Source organism: Zalophus californianus, chromosome 3 (assembly GCF_009762305.2).
Source record: "Zalophus californianus isolate mZalCal1 chromosome 3, mZalCal1.pri.v2, whole genome shotgun sequence".
Classification (NCBI taxonomy): Eukaryota; Metazoa; Chordata; class Mammalia; order Carnivora; family Otariidae; genus Zalophus; species Zalophus californianus.
The window spans coordinates 162,343,212-162,361,018 of NC_045597.1; the positions used below are offsets into that span (position 1 = coordinate 162,343,212).

A 17,807-nucleotide genomic window follows, 5' to 3' on the forward strand; every position below is an offset into this window, starting at 1 on the left:
GGAATTACTACATCCACTTACCTTACAATTTTTACTTAGCAATTAGGAACATATACATCTTCCTAATTCTTTTCATTCTTCATAGTATCCATTATATTGCAAGTTCTTAGCCAGATCCCTATTAGAGGGCATGTGGGTAGTTCCCAGCTTTTGCTATTATAAATGATACTGCAATGAATATCTTATACACACATTTTTCTACAAACGTATAAGTGTATTTGAGGAATAAATTCCTGGAAGTAGTATTGCTGACTCAAAACGCAAATACATTTATGATTTGTTATTGATAGATTACCTCCAAATTGAGGACACTCCCGACAACAGTATGTAAGTGCCTGCTTTCCCATCACCAACACTTTGTATTATAAAAATATTGTCATCTTTCTTAATGTGATAGGTAGGAATGGATCTTGTTTTAATTTGCAGCTAGTAAGTAGTAGAGCCAAGATTTGAGGCCAGGTTCTTTTTTTTTTTTTTAAGATTTTATTTATTTATTTGACAGAGAGAGACACATCGAGAGAGGGAACACAAGCAGGGGGAGTGGGAGAGGGAAAAGCAGGCCTCCCATAGAGCAGGGAGCCCAATGTGGGGCTTGATCCCAGGACCGTGGGATCAGGACCTGAGTCGAAGGCAGACGCTTAATGACTGAGCTACCCAGGCGACCCGAGGCCAGGTTCTTAACTGTCACTCTTGCTATAAAACTGGAACTAATATTCTTAACTGCTATACTATACTGCCTCAACATATTAAGATTAATCATCTTTGCATATTTTATCAGGAATTTGCACTTCTTGTTTATGTGCTCTTTGTCCATATTTCTATTATGCATTTACTATCGTTTTTTAAATGTCTTGTTACGAGCAAGCATCGCAGAAATTCAGCCAAGAAACATCAAGCCATGTTAAAACCAGTGGGTGAAAAGGTGAATAGAGAATAATATGTTTACAGAGATTTTAAGTATTCCCTCCACCCCAAAAACACTGATTAAAGTCTTAAAAAAAATTAATTGAATATAAAAGGGAAAAATGGAACTTTACAATAGAGAAACCTGGCAGGCACCAACTCAGACATGTGATCAAGGTTGACTTCACTAGTAATGAGACAGATCAAAATTGTGAACCGCATGATAAGATACAATGAGAAGAACACAACATCTCTAGGGGCCTGGGTGGCTCAGTTGGTTAAGTGTCTGTCTTTGGCTCGTGTCATGATCCTAGGGTCCTGGGATCGAGTTCCGTATCATGCTCCTGGCTCAGCAGGGAGCCTGCTTCTCCCTCTGCCTGCTATTTCCCTGCTTGTGCTCTCTCTCTCTGACAAATATAAATAAAATCTTTAAAAAAATGAAAGAAAAAAGAACACAGCATCTCTTCTGTGATTTTTCTGCCAAAGTTTCAAACCTTGAACCTAACCATGAAGAAACATCAGTTAAATTGAGTTTCTAAAACTTAACTGGCTGGGGCCCTGGGTGACTCAGTTGGCTAAACATCTGACTCTTTTTTTTTTTTTTGAAAAGTTAAAAATTCCTTAATTTTTTATTCCTCGTACCACTACCACAATTTATAGGGAAATATACCTGATGTAATGAAAAGACAAAGACAAAGCTACAACAGAGAGAAGACCTCAGGAATGTACATCTAACTGACACTACATTGCATTAATCAATAGCTGCACTTTTTGCAAACTGTGGCTATGACAGTCCTGCACAAGAAGGGTTTCCTGTTTAAGCTGCAGTAACTTCTCTGTCTATGGATCATCGTTCCTTCTGTGGCAGATTTTTACAGTTCCTCTAATGCATTTGGGACGACTGTCTCAAAGTAACCTGCAGCTTTCCTGACCACTCCTTGCTCTCTCTCCTGCTAAGAACTGTAGCCCTTTTCTTCTGAAATTTTTTTAGAACCTTCTGCTACCATATCCACCACTTCCACCACCAGATCCATAACCACCACCATAGGGGAACTGCCCAAGCTTCTTCCACCAAAACTGCCCCCCTTCACGGGTTGATAATTTGATTGCTGTTGTCCACTATAATTTCCAAAATCATTATAGTTCCCACCACCACCATAGTTACCACCTCCAAAATTTCCTCCTTCATTGTAACCATCATATCTTCCACCACTACCTCCATATATCCGCCTCTTTGGTTTCCATATCCTGGTCCACCACCACCATAACCTCCTCTACTACTATAACCAGGACCACCACCATAGTTGCCACCATCATCCCCAAATCCATTATATCCACCGTCACCTCCTTCATAACTACCTCTGCTGCCACCACCTCCACCACCATAGCCTCCTCTTCCACCGAAGTTTCCACCACGGCCAAAGGTACCACCACCTCCAAAGTTTCTTCCATGACCCATGAAGTTGCCAGATCCACCTCCATGACCTCTTTGTGATGCAGCGGACTGCATTTCTTATTTAAAAAGGGTTTTTTTCACTTCACAATTATGCCCATTAATAGTGTGGTATTTCTGAACAACAATTTCATAAACTGTATCATGATCATCAAAAGTTACAAAAGCAGGGGCACCTGGGTGGCTCAGTCGTTAAGCGTCTGCCTTCGGCTCAGGTCATGATCCCAGGGTCCTGGGATCGAGCCCCGCATCGGGCTCCCTGCTTGGCGGGAAGCCTGCCTCTCCCTCTCCCACTCCCCCTGCTTGTGTTCCCTCTCTCTCTGTGTCGCTCTCTGTCGAATAAATAAATAAAATCTTTAAAAAAAAAAGTTACAAAAGCAAATCTCTTTTCTCCACTCTGCCTGTCTTCCATAACTTCTATGGTTTCAATCTTGCCGTACTTTTCAAAGTAGTCTCTCAAATTATATTCTTCTGTATCTTCTTTAATACCACCAACAAAAATTTTCTTCACTGTTAGATGGGCACCAGGCTTTACAGAATCCTCTCTAGAAACAGCTCTCTTTGGTTCCACTACACGCCCATCAACCCTGTGTGGTCAGGCACACATTGCTGCATCTACCTCTTCAACACAAGAGGAAGTCACAAAACCAAAACCCCTGGAACGTTTTGTTTGGGGGTCTCTCATCACCACACAATCTGTAAGTGTACCCCATTTTTCAAAATGTTCTCTTAAACTATCATCTGTAGTTTCAAAGCTCAAACCACCAATAAACAGTTTTCTCAGCTGCTCTGGTTCCTTTGTATTATGGCCCTCCATTTTGAGACCGGACTCACCTCTTCCAACTCGAGTTCAATATGGGACCTAAACATCTGACTCTTGATTTCAGCTCAGGTCATGATCTCAGGTTTGTGGGATCGAGCCCCACGTGGGCCCACATGGGCCATGGTGCAGGTATTTATTCATTTAGCATAATGCCCACAACAAACACCATCAAATTTCCTGCAAGTTAAGATTTGTTTGTTGGAGAACACAAATTATTCGGAAAACAGTAAAAATATTGCCAAGAAAGCTAACAAGGACTTCAGCTTAAAATGGGCTTGTGAGATAAAATGCTCAGATTCAGCATTGCATGGAATACATACTAAAAATGATTTGTCAGTTATCTGAAACATTAAAATTAAGTGCTATTCTGTATTATTTGTTAGATCTGGCAGTCCTCACCTTAATTTTTTTGAAAATGTTTAAAGGTGCAAGAACTGTGAATATCAGCAAGTAAAAAGCTTTGAAGCTTAATAAACACAAATCCAAAAAAACAAGTCTGAAAGGATTCTGGATGACAGTTTATGAAATCTGTTTTTTAAAAGGGAGTTCAAACCAACTTTCCCCAAAAGGGAGACTGTATTGTTTATTGCTGATATAGGTTAATACTACAGAATAGACTGCTTTTGATACTACCACTGAAATTAGTTTAAAGAAAAAGAAAATGCCAAGCCTTTAAACTTCACAGTTAGAATGAAGTACCCTTTACTAGGAGTAAAAAAGCTCACCTAGAGATTGAAGATAGCCTGGTGCCAAAATTCCAGCAAACTCAAAACTCATTTTTGAAGTGGAATTAGTGGCTGTTGATAGAAATAACAATGAACAATGACATAAACCTGTGACCTTGATGAACCACGTAACTTTTGACAACTGCTCACATTTGTGGCTGATTCTTTAGGGGTTAAGTTAAACCTTGTTTGCTCACCTGTTACTCATCTTTTGAGAAATATGACCCTTTACAAATCTCTGAAGTCTAAAATATTTTATTATAGCTGTGTAAAATATTGGTTAAAGGAAATTGATTTTTGTTTTACCTCATGTCACTAAAAATCTCAATACTTTTTTTTTTTAAAGATACACTGTTTGACATATACTTTATTATAGGCAGTGAGGTCACTCAAGGAGACAATCGAAGACTGTTGGGACCAGGATGCAGAGGCTCGGCTTACTGCGCAGTGTGCTGAGGAGCGGATGGCTGAACTTATGATGATATGGGAAAGAAACAAATCTGTGAGCCCAACAGTCAATCCCATGTCTACTGCTATGCAGAATGAGCGGTAAGACCTGGAGGGGTTTGGCATTCAGCAGTCAGTATTGAAAACCGAGACTGAACAGAGGTTAGAAAAAGAAATACTATTAAACCAGTCTAAAAGGGCAATGATTAATTCATACAACCTAACATTGTGATTTTTCTTTCAATATGCCCGTTTTTTTACTAGAGATTTTTGTTTGGTATAAGTGCAGGATGGCATCTGTGGTTTTTTTTTTTTTTTTTAGTATCTCAAGATACAGCAAAAGAGATTAGTCTTTATTAATGCTCCTTCTTCCCTAAAATAATAAAGGCAAAACATTTTCATAGTTTCAAAAGTTTATAAGCACTTCTACATGCCTTGTCTCATTTATCATTTGTTGCCTTTATTCCTCTTTCTCTTGCCTTTTATTTTTTTATCTTTTTATTTTTCTTTAGGGAGAATAGAACTATGAACTTGCCTATATATCTAACCACTGTTTTACCGGAGACCAAGATTTCAGGCTTCCTATCCAATGCTTTTTGTATAGAATATACTACTACTACTTTAACATGAAAGCAATTCATAAGATTTTTCTGTCCCATCATAAATATTACTTTATGAGACATTTCTTTGTTAAATTATGATTTTTCATCCTAAGTAAAAGGACTTTTTAAAAAATTCCCTAAAAATTGGAACTTTCAGACAATGTAATCTGTGTTTCTTTGTTCCAGGTTTGGGGGAAAGTTTTCCCAAAAATTTGTCATTTTATTTAATACATGTTAAAATTTTCAGAAAAGCAGGAAAAAGTTACCAGAGAAAATTGAGATAAAAATATAGTTGATTATTGAATAATTTTTTTGCTGTTTTCTATTGTTCTAATTTCTAAGAGCAATTTGTGTTACGAATTTATAGACCCAAAATTGGGTTTACAGTGCTTGTGTTTGGACTGAATTAGCTTCAGCATGGGAACCCTTATTCCTTATATATCAGCAAGTCAAGGAAGGTAAAGACTAGCAATTCTAAATACGAATTTTCTTACTTTATGCATACCTGAGGATAGTCTTCTGCTTCTGTCTCCCCTGATCTCTGTATTTTCTGTGTGTTCTAGCATGTTATTTGTACCTCTCTCACGAGTGAGTTACTTTTACTCTAAGTACTTTTGAACTTTTCCTGAATGGTAAGAAGAATCCTTGATGCGACCCTCCATTGTGTTGACCATTTTGTGCCCCCTAAATCATTCAGCTCTGTTTTACATGCTTTTTCCCATGTCCAGTCACTTCTAAATAGTTTCCCCTAAATCGTGGTTCATCCCATGGTCATTCCATTCTAGGTTTCATTGTATTGAATCTTATCCCCCAGACCTCTTTTCCAAGTGCTCTACAACTACTTTTTTATTCTTCACCCTCCTGTCATTCTCCTTGAGCTGCTGCTTTTCTTCTATAACATTTGTATCTATTAATGTTCCCATTGTTTAGTTAAAGCTATCCCTGGCTTTTATTTTAAATAACCTAAATATATTATAGTGTGATGCTCAAGAACCATCCCTCTCAAGGTGTGATAATGACAGTGAAGAACTCTTAATAGTTGGAGAGTAGTTCTGAATTGTTGTTCCTTTATCTGAATGTCACATTCTGCCATTAGTCTGTAGAGCTTTCTTTGATATGGCTCAATTTACCCCCAGAAAGATACATTCCATTGCTAAACTGCCTCTTAATGGAAGCATGGAAGCACTTTGGAACAACGTAAAAGCTTATATTCTTTTTACCATTTGGCCATTGTAACTTAATTGGTAAAGTATTGAGTCGCCACTATGTATCTAGGATTGTAGGAGTACAAAAGAAACATATACCACCTTTATATCTGGTTGTGCAACTATACCTACAGTTGATAAATATATATTTGGTGATGTTACAAAACTATAGAGATTTTTTTTTTCGATTTTATTTATTTATTTGAGAGAGAGAGAATGAGAGATAGAGAGCACAAGAGGGGAAGAGAGTCAGAGGGAGAAGCAGACTCCCTGCTGAGCAGAGGCCTGATGTGGGACTCGATCCCGGGACTCCAGGATCATGACCTGAGCCGAAGGCAGTCGCTTAACCAACTGAGCCACCCAGGCGCCCTATAGAGGAGATTTTTTTAATTAACTCTTATAAACCAAAATAATGACCATCTATGAAAATCACATCTAGATCCACATAGGTTTTTCAGTAGTCTTAATTCATATAAAACTAGCATTTAGGGGCACCTGGGTGGCTCATTCGGTTAACTGTCTGCCTTCAGCTCAGGTCATGATCTCTTAGCCCCCTGCTGGGCTCTTTGCTCAATGGAGAGTCTGCTTCTCTCTCTCTCCCTCTGCCCCTCTCCCCGGCTCTTGCTCTTTCTCCTGCGCTCTCTCTCTCTCTCAAATAAATGATAATCTTTTTTAAAAAACTAGCATTTAGCAAGTTATTAATTGACACTTGATTATGTGATCACAATTTTTACATAACCTCTAGTACAATGTGGTTAGGAATAAAATAAAAAACAGTTCATACTTAAAAATCAGAGGTATTAAACTTGGAGGGTCAGTTTGTCATAAATGTACATTCTCAATGTGGCACTTTTTTTCTTTCTTTAAGCAACCTGTCACACAATAGGCGTGTGCCAAAGATTGGCCCTTATCCAGATTATTCTTCTTCCTCATACATTGAAGACTCTATCCATCATACTGACAGCATTGTGAAGAATATTTCCTCTGAGCATTCGATGTCTAGCACACCTTTGACTATAGGGGAAAAGAACCGAAACTCAATTAACTATGAACGGCAGCAAGCACAAGCTCGAATTCCCAGCCCTGAAACAAGCGTCACCAGCCTGTCCACCAACACAACCACCACAAACACCACTGGCCTCACTCCAAGCACTGGCATGACCACTATATCTGAGATGCCATACTCAGATGAAACAAATCTGCATGCCACAAATGTTTCACAGCCAATTGGGCCAACCCCTGTCTGCTTACAACTTACAGAAGAAGACTTGGAGACCAACAAGCTGGACCCAAAAGAAGTTGATAAGAACCTCAAGGAAAGTTCTGATGAGAATCTCATGGAGCATTCTCTTAAACAGTTCAGTGGACCAGACCCACTGAGCAGCACCAGTTCTAGCTTGCTTTACCCACTCATAAAACTTGCAGTAGAAGTGACTGGACAGCAGGACTTCACACAAGCTGCAAATGGCCAGGCATGTTTAATTCCTGATGTTCCACCTGCTCAGATCTATCCTCTCCCCAAGCAACAAAACCTTCCTAAGAGACCTACTAGTTTGCCTTTAAACACCAAAAATTCAACAAAGGAGCCCCGGCTGAAATTTGGCAGCAAGCACAAATCAAACTTGAAACAAGTAGAAACTGGAGTTGCCAAGATGAATACAATCAATGCTGCAGAACCTCATGTGGTGACGGTCACCATGAATGGTGTGGCAGGTAGAAACCACAGTGTTAACTCCCATACTGCCACTACCCAGTATGTTAATGGGGCAGTACCATCTGGCCAGACAGCCAACACAGTGGCACACAGGGGCCAAGAAATGCTGCAGAATCAATTCATTGGTGAGGATACCCGACTGAATATTAATTCCAGTCCTGATGAGCATGAACCTTTACTGAGACGAGAGCAACAGGCTGGCCATGATGAAGGTGTTCTGGATCGTCTTGTGGACAGGAGGGAACGGCCACTGGAAGGTGGCCGAACTAATTCCAATAACAACAACAGTAATCCGTGTTCAGAGCAAGATGTTCTTACACAGGGTGTTCCAAGCACAGTAGCAGATCCTGGACCATCAAAACCCAGAAAAGCACAGAGGCCTAATTCTCTGGATCTTTCAGCCACAAATATCCTTGATGGCAGCGGTTTGCAGTGTAAGTGGAGGGATCATTTAATCTCTCCTGCTTGTCTTTTGGGACCGTTTAATTACTTAGATAAAATTAAATTGTGTTTTCAACTAACAATTAGTTATTTTTACCACTTTTGGAAATAAAATAAGCCACTTGGTTGGACCTCAAAACTAATCAGACTGTTGTAAAGAAAAAAAGTAATTTGTTGTTGTTGATAATTAAATAGTCAAATGTCACAACAGTCAGAACTTAATACCAACTTTAATACATGCCTTATATAGCTCCTGGTTCATAATGCAATTCATGTACTTGCCGTGAATGGTTGAAATTAAGTAAATACGAGTTTAAAAGTTCCAGGTAAAATGATGTCAGTAGAACTTTTGAAATAGTTGTTTAGTATATTAATATCTATTATATACCCATCTAGATTTTATCAAACTAACCTTAAATCTTTAAAGTCCAGAGAGAATTCAGAAGAAGTCATTATAAAAAAACTGAAGTTCTTGTTTTGTTTTTTATTTTTTTGTGTGTCATCTTTTCCAAGAGTTAGGTGTTGAGCCTCCTCCATGCCTATAGCATTGTGCCATGGGTCCCCTAGACAAATAACTTGATACTTGGTTTCTAGTTCTAAAGGGATTGTAACACAAGACAGGAGAGCCCACCAAAATCTTTAACAGTCATCATTATACAAAATGATTTCTCTTTTAGACTGACAGCACTTTATGGAAAAAAAAGTAGTCATGTTTTATGGTTGTTGTCAAGGACTACAAAATGGCCTGAAGGGATTCAGCTCTCAAAAATTAATCAGTAGAGGGGCCCTTGGCTGGCTCAGTCAGTGGAGTATGCAACTTGATCTTGGCGTCTTGAGTTCGAGCCCCATGTTGGGAGCTTACTTTAAAAAAAAATCAGTAGAATCTATCCCCTTGTTTGAGTGGCTTGTATTATAGACCAGTTAATACACCCTATAGCAGGGCTCCATAGCAATAAAATGTCTAGTCAGGTGTGGGAAGGGGAAATTACTAGAAAACTTATACTGTAGTGTTTATGTCATTCTTCTGAAAATATTATATGCCAGGTGCCTTTAAAATTTGATCTGCTTTGAAAATTAAGTAGATTGATTAAATGCATTTTGCCAAGTTAGGATCACTACCAACAACCAAAGGATTTGAGAATACAGCTGAGAACTTTTAATTTTCTCCTTTGTTTTTGCTTGCCCAATAGAATAAGCCAACAGTTATGAAAACAGTTGTGCTTAAAGAGTCTCAAAATAAGTTGGTTAAGTTTTGCCTAGAAAATAATTGTCTGGCATTATGAATTCAAGTAATGTCTGTTAATACCTCCTGCAGATATTAGTTTGATCTGTTCTTGAGTTACAGACCTAATTTCTTACTGTTTAATAGTTTCTTTATATATAGTTTATTTCTGTCCTTTTATTTCCAGTAGGTGAGTCAACACAAGATGGCAAATCAGGATCTGGTGAAAAGATTAAGAAACGTGTGAAAACTCCCTATTCTCTTAAGCGGTGGCGCCCCTCCACCTGGGTCATCTCCACTGAACCACTGGACTGTGAGGTCAACAACAATGGCAGTGACAGGGCAGTTCATTCCAAATCCAGCACCGCAGTTTACCTTGCAGAAGGAGGCACTGCCACAACCATGGTCTCTAAAGATATAGGAATGAACTGTCTGTGAAATATTTTCAAGCCTATGGAGTGAAATTATTTTTTGCATCATTTAAATGTGCAGAAGACATTTAAAAAAAACTGCTTTATCTTCCTGTCAGTACCCTTTCCCACCCCTGCAACAGGACTTGCTTTAAATAGATTTCAGCTATGCAGAAAAATTTAGCTTATGCTTCCATTATTTTTTAATTTTGTTTTTTTTAAGTTTTGCACTTTTGTTTAGTCTCATTAAAGTTATATTTGTCTGTTATGACCACAGAATTTTATGTGTGTGTATCAGAAGTGGTCTCAAAATATTTTTTTAAGAAAAAAAGCAAAAACAATGTATTGCTGATAATCAGTTTGGACCAGTTTCTAAAGGTCATTAAAACAGAAGCAAATTAAGACAGGTTTGACTGCAGCAGTGTCTGGTATCCATGTTTTATTTCTGGGCACAAGCTAGTTTATATGTTGAACTGTTCCTGAACATATTATCTGTTGGACATTCTTTTCTCTTGTGTTTTGTTTGAACGTGCAATAGTCTATAGTCCACAAATAAGCTTTCTTGTAAGCTCTCTTCCTAACAGAGCACACATTCTTCCATAATAAGTACATTTTTCTGCCCCAACCCCCATACTTTTGGCAGGTCAGTTCTGTGGCAGTGATTTTTGCACAAGAGAAAGCAGCTACCTGATTTCTTGCTTTCTCTCTCCTTATGGAGAATGCAGAAACATTGTCTCAAAGGGCTCTAAAGAAGGAACTACCAAAACCTAATTTGAAATGCTATTTCTTTTAACCTTCCAAGTCCTAAATGTTTCTTTCCAGGCATTTTAATAAAAGTATTTGGTTCTGGTTTTTGGACGTTCATAAGAGAGCATAGAACAAAGTAGACGAAGTCAAATAATTAGCCTTTCTTCATTTTATTTTATTTTTATATGTATGTTCATGTTCCATATTCATTTATTTAAAAAGCACATTTTTATCAGAAAACTTAGAGAGCTATACTTATATGGAATTTTTAAGTAGGTAGATGGTTAAGACTATATAGTGTTATAGCCTTCATTCTCTGAATAGGCCATCTTTGACTCATAAAATTACATTTCCTATTTAAAGTAACTTCAAAATCGGTTCATGGTTTTGAACCAGTAGTAACTTTTTATTCTCTTCCCAAGCAACGCCTGGTGAATTTATCTGAAAATGAGTCCTCTTCCCATGACCTAAAACACTGTGTGGAAAAATCATTCATTTGGCATGCCAAATCCCTGTGGAAGGAAAGATTGCTGCCAAACCTATCATTTTTGAGCAGACTGAGGCTTACCTCTCTTTTTTCAAAACTGTTTCTTCACTAATCCTATTTTCATAATTTCTCTTTTTGCCAGCTTTTCATATGATCTTTGATATGTGAGCAGCATTTATTATTTACATTATATTAGAATATATCTTTTAGTGATAACATGTTATGTATCCTTCAAGTCATATTGTTTTTTTAAAAAGCTTCCTTTGCTTCTTTCCTTACTGATAGTTATCTCTAAACAGCAACCTCAGCATGTTTTTTTAAATAAAGCACTTTATGTCAAATAAGGGACTTTTTTTATAAGCACAAATTATTTTCTATCAGTTTGCAAACAGTGATGATCTCACTTAATTTTTCCAGATTCTCAGAGTACTTAATAGATGTTATTTAACTAAGTTCTAAGATTTCTCTGGGATAAAAAGCTAAGAGAAAAACACAAATGCCTATATTCTTACTTTTAGGTTTTTATCTCCTGAACAATATTTTCTCACTCATATTCCTCTATCTTCATCATTTAGCTAAAAATAACATAAATTTCCCAATTTGCTGTCCAAAATATTTATAATTTACTATATAAACCTTCCTTTTTTTTGTCATCTGCTATAACCCTATGAGTTAGATGTTACAACACTTCACATTTATTCTGATGGATGGCTGAACACAGTTTTGAATTTTTAGAATTAAGATTATTTTTCTAGTGCCCAGGATTTCCACCTTTTTTTGTTTTATTGGCCCTTCTCTTGATTCAGATCCTTAACATTTTTCAGTCTTCTGGCATAATTATTCTTCTATCTATATAACAAATTATTTATATCTTTCCCACCAAATTTTCACTTACTTCTCTTGCCTTTAAATGTCTTTCAACTGCATTTCATTATTTTCAAACGTGTAGGATATCTTTGAATCAAATAAATTATATTCCTTCTCCAATTGAGGATAAATGACCATTTTTGAGATCTAACTGATCTTTTCCTGACAGAGTTATCTTACATTCTACTTCACTTTGTGTTTAGGCTAGTTGGTTGTAATTTTTCCAGCATCTTTTTTTTTTTTATGTTTAATAAAATGCTTTCAAGAATTAATATATCAAAATAAAAGAGAATCCTTTTAAGTTTCCCATTTCATGCAAACATGTTTAAAACAAATAATTTTCTTTCCCTAGTTTTTTTTAGTAGACCCTTAAAAAATAGGAAGAGTAAAAAGTGTAGATCATTTTAATAAATTTTAAATTAAATTGGACACCAGACTGATTTAGAATCTGTAATATACAAGCAAGCGAAATTACTTAAAATACTTGCTAACTTTATTCATCTAATAATGTTTTTTAAAGCTAATATTTAACTGCTATCACAATATTTTGCATGTAGTAGAAAAGCATTTGGATCCTTCGAATAAAGGCCATTTAATGAAAAAAAATTAAAATTCACTTTGCTAATTTTACAACCTTAAAAGCATCATAATAGGTAATCAAATTCTAGTATTAATTCCCTGAGCTATCTTAATTGTATGTCAGAACTGAGTCATTGAAATAACTTGGTTTGAATTAGGTTTAGACAAAAATGACTTAATTATAATTCCTAACAGTGTTCCCCCTTTTTAAATTCCTAATTTGGGCAAAAGAAACCAGTATCAGTGTAAAATGTTATGAAAAGGCACAGGAATTAAATAATACTAATTGACAATTTGTTATATACTGAATGCTGGGATATACATACCCAATCTTTTAATCCTCATAGGAACTATTTAAGGATCTTAGTTAATATTCCCACTTTACAGATTGAGGAGATTGAAGCAAAGAGAAGCTAAGCCATTTGCCCAAGTTCCACATCCTAGTAATAGAGAAAGCTGGATTTTAACCTGGGTTTGCCTCTCCACATCTCTTTCATCCACACCACACTACCTATGCACTGTATGACAGGATGTGTAATACACTGACATTTTGCAAGAAATTCAGTCATTATACTCCAGCACAACTGTGGCTTGTATATAAGCCAAAGCAGATACCTTAATGACATGTAGAAATGTCTATGCTGGCTGTTGCTTGGAGAAATAATTACTAATTCAAGATAAAATTCAATCCCACATCTGCTATCATGAATCCTAAAATTATTTCACTTCACTCCTAATATTCTTGCACTGTAGAACTAAAGATAAAGTAAATTTTAAGGGAAAAGTGAAGGTGGCTTGTGGGAACAAAGACTTTTCCCTAAATTGATTCCATGCTTGACTTGAAGAATTAATTTAACATGGACTTAAAGTCTCATCAATCCTTTGACTCCATCTTGAAAATTTCTGCTTGTAGTGACTTAGAGAAAGTTTTACTAATCCAGAAAACTAATTGAGGAGGACATAGGAAGGATACAAAGATAATATCTTTTTTTATAAAGCAGTTTCAATAGCTTCTTACATGTACCCACTTATTGCAGAAAATGTACATTGGTTCTGAATGTGAAAATAACTAAAGGAAGGTAGGAACATTCAAGTAAGTATGTGTTTCAGTGGGAATTGTCACAAAATTTGGCAAGTGTTTTTATTTAAAATATTTTCAAGTTTGGCATCTAAAGCCAAATGGAATACCTGGAGGCTGCAGCTATTTACTGAACTTTCCATCCTCAAAGTCATTTAAAATGGAAGAATACTTCAATAAGTTTTTTGTTTCTTTTTTTAATATTTATGGAAATGAATATTTCATTGGAGGTAGTTAGCTTCTAGAACTTGAGATTACATTGTATTCCTATACAACCTTTTATAAATTTATGTTGAACTTACTACCAGTTATGTGCAGGTTATTGCATAACTATTCACAGATTGCTTTATATATTACTTTATCTTCCAAGCTAACTTACTAGAAATTGTACACACATGTTAGTTGATTATCTAGACCTGTTATTCCAGAAATTGTGTAACACTCCCACATACACCCCCGAAGTTTCTTTCAGACTGAGATGTTTGTAAATATACCTTTTGCTGTCAGTTCGCTCCTCGGTGATAAAATTGCATTTTAACTTATAGATTCTGAACTATGCAAATGTTAGCCAAAACTACCTTGCATGATCCACTCTTATATATACTCCTTGATTTAGTAAATCTGGCAAATCACTGTTTGAGCTAGTTACACAAATGTTATTATCAAAAGAAGGCTTTTCTATAGCTTCTCAGATTAACTAACATAGAAGAAAAGAGGAAATCTCAGGGTGCTCTCGTGCACCTACTCATTACTTTCCTTCAACCGCCTTTTAGTTTGTGTCTGACTTACTCTATCCTTTGGTTGTCTGACTTGCAATCTTCTGCGTCAGGAAAATTTTCTTCATGTCTATTCTGCTTCCCTCCTGTTTCATTTTATGTGCATTTGTCTCCTCCAGCAGTAAAAAGGGAGAGCAGTTGGCTATCTTCTCCAGTATTGTTATTTTTCATTATGCTTCCGGCTTCTCAATTAACCTCTGAGTCTCAGTTCTTCAGACAAAATTGCTGTGGTTCCCTTAGCATTTCCTTCTCAGCCCTATTTTAATAACTTTATACTTAAGAACACCTGAAATTATATTTTACATTATATTCAAATTCATTACTCTAGTTAAGTAATAGTTCAGTAGGACAGAATTGAGAATGAAGACGTTACCATTTGACAATGGATCCAACCATCAGATTGTCAGAAAATCAGCACTTAATTAAGTTTTGTATTATCTAACATTTCCTATTAAATTGTGGAGTTTTACAATTTTATATTCTCATTAGTTATAACTAAAAAGCCATGCACACAGAATTGTACATAATTTTGCCATTAAAATTTTTTTAACCTATATTGCAGCAAGCTTAGCATTATGATTGAGCCACAACATTTTACATATTTCTTTGTATCAAATATTAAACACAAAATGCAAGATTAACTTTCAAAAACAAACCTTACAATAATCAGGTATTATCTATGAACATTTTTGCAGACCACTTTTGAAATACTTATTATTTTGCAACATAGACTGGACTGTAACAACTTTCATTTAACTTTTAAGTGGCTGGTTAAAGTTGAGTGTTTGTGCATATAAAGAAAATTTAGGATTTTATCTCATGGCTGATACATTTGAAAGTAAATAATTCAGAAGATTTAATGCTGTGTATTAGAATTATGCCCCAAATAAATCTATCATATCTTGAAAATTCCAATTCCGTTATTATGTGATGTTCATAGTGTTACTATTAATTGTGGTGACATTCATTTTTTTAAACTTAATTTGCAACCCAGATTCTAAAATTTGGGTAAGAGAGAAGAAATCTTTAGAAATAAATCACATCACTAGGGCATCCAGTTTATGATTGAATTTTTAAAAAAATTACTGTATTTTAAACTACAACTTTTTAAAAATGTTTCAAAAGGCAACACGTAGGTTTTTTCCATTTTATTTGTACTTTTAGATTTCAGAAACATCTTCATGTTTTAGACTCACTCTATAGACATAATATTACTTAAAAACTCAGGGCCCTTTTCATCCCTTTGCACATGAGAAACTTTAATTGGTAGCAAACAAGCAATTAGTCCAGTTGAATATTTAAAGTGTTTGTTGCACATACAGTTCATTTAATGTTTCATCTTATGATTTGACTTAATTTACATAGACATAACATCAGATTTCATTAATCATAAAAACTTGCCCAGTTCTATAATTACTGAATAGAGGGAAATGACTCAACTAATTGGCTACATGTTGCAGCCTATTTAGGCCTTAGAGTTGAAGCACCGTCTTAAAACCATTTCTCTTCTTTGGGTAAATGGTTATACATGATGGGACAAATCATTTCATTTTGCTTTGTTTTTTAATGGGAGAACTTAGTAAAGTTGTTCCTCTGAGATAAAATTTTCTTGAGGTAATTTAACATTAAAAAAAACTCTTCTAAAAGTGAAATAATGAGTTTATAGCTTTAGTAATAGTTTGGATGGTTTTGAGAAGGTAACTTCTGGTAAGTTATTTATCACCTTGTCAGATCCAAATAGAATTTTTCCTTCAATCAGACAAGTCCAAGCTCCAAATTGATAGGCTGTATACTTAAAATCCTAGCAGTGAATTTATTTGTAACCTGTCTCTTGTCTCAGGCTCTCCACCTTATTACCAAACCTCTTAAGTATGATAGGGAAACATATTTTTAAAGGAGCTTAATAATAAGAAAACTAAATTACTAAAAGATGCAATTCAAAGATAGGATCTGGATAAAATTGAATTGCTTGGCTTCTGTGGCTTTTCTTTTTCTCGTCACATTTATTTATTTAAAGTTTTTGTATGCCTTGTCATGTTTCCATGGAAATTATATTGTGTAAGTGTTTGTATAAGCTGGAATCATCCTTAATTTTCTGTTGATAATTTTTCAAATGAAGATAAGTGGATAATTGTAAAGTACACTAACTCTTAGGGTATTGTAGTAGCTGAAACATGGAGATGTGTAGCTGCCATGCTTTTTCTGAATGGACAGGAGAAACATAAGCTACAGAGTATTCATTTCTGAGGATGCTTTTCTGGAATAAGAAAGGCTAAAAAATATTGGCAATTCCTCAGAACCCTCTTTCTTGTTAACGGGTATCTTTTGTTGGTGTGTTTTGCTCTTACATTACAGATAGAATATCATATGAATTTATGAATAATTACTTTCAATTATTTTGCTTTTGTAAAAGCCGTCTGAGACCTTGCTATGCTGTGTAAGTTGTGTTTGATGGATCAGTGTGAGTATGAAATAAAGCAAATCACTTTTCTTTTGTATTATCTATGGATGCCACTATGAAAGCTGACATTAAGCCACTAAAGAGTTTTTTATGAATAATTGTAAGTAAATGCTTTGATATATATAAACCTAAATAAAAAGATTGTATTGCTACAGAGACATTGGAGAAGATTTTAAGACAGTTCTTTAGGTTTAAAAAAGGCTTGCTGTAAAATGGTGCATTATTCCATTTATTAAAGATCATATTAATAACAACAGTAATTGTATCTTTTGATTTTATTAGGTCACCAGAAATTATGACTGTTAGTGTGATATTTTAGATATTTTGCACCAGAAGAGTAAATGTTTTAATATACTCATTACTCAGTATGATACATTTTTAAAAAATCAACTAACATTAGAATAATAGTTGCACACTTTCTGTATACCAGGCATTGTGGTAGTTATTCTACATATGTTGATAATTCTCATAGCAATACTAAAATACATATTGTCCCCATTTTAAAAATAAAAAAACTGTGGCTAAGGGAAGTTAAATGTCTTGTCCAAAGCCACAGAACTGGTAAAATGAGATTCAATGTATTTTCCATTTTGCTTTGAACTAACAGTTTTAAATCTCTGGTTATGGCAAGAAAATTCAAAAATAAAAGTGAAAATGGCCCAGTGGTAAAAAGAATAGCCAGGAACATACATGAAGCAATTTGCAGTTACTGAAAATCTAGCAGGTACCAAAACGACTATCTCCTATTAGCCTAAAATTGTGTTTGTACTTAATATCATCAAATAATCTTTTAAGTTAGATCTTTGTGTATTTAGAAGTCCTTGTTAAAATGCAATATGAGTTTGTGAAGGCAACATATTTTTTTTT

The 17,807-nt window shown here is 35.4% G+C and overlaps 1 protein-coding gene and 1 pseudogene across 2 annotated transcripts in view; one reads left to right on the forward strand and one right to left on the reverse strand.

Moving 5' to 3' along the window:
• BMPR2 (bone morphogenetic protein receptor type 2) overlaps positions 1 to 17,194 on the forward strand; it is a 206,647-nt gene extending 189,453 nt beyond the window's left edge. The window contains exons 11-13 of one of the 2 annotated variants that reach the window (XM_027591463.2): positions 4,281 to 4,453; positions 7,027 to 8,306; positions 9,726 to 17,194. In XM_027591463.2, the coding sequence (XP_027447264.1) occupies positions 4,281 to 4,453; positions 7,027 to 8,306; positions 9,726 to 9,973 (1,701 nt within the window). In that variant the 3' untranslated portion in view covers positions 9,974 to 17,194. Of the gene's footprint in view, positions 1 to 4,280; positions 4,454 to 7,026; positions 8,307 to 9,722 lie in introns of both variants that reach the window. The other variant, XM_027591462.2, reaches the window with a different exon arrangement.
• On the reverse strand, positions 1,445 to 3,173 carry LOC113920972 (annotated as a pseudogene).
• Positions 17,195 to 17,807: the final 613 nt, after the last annotated feature.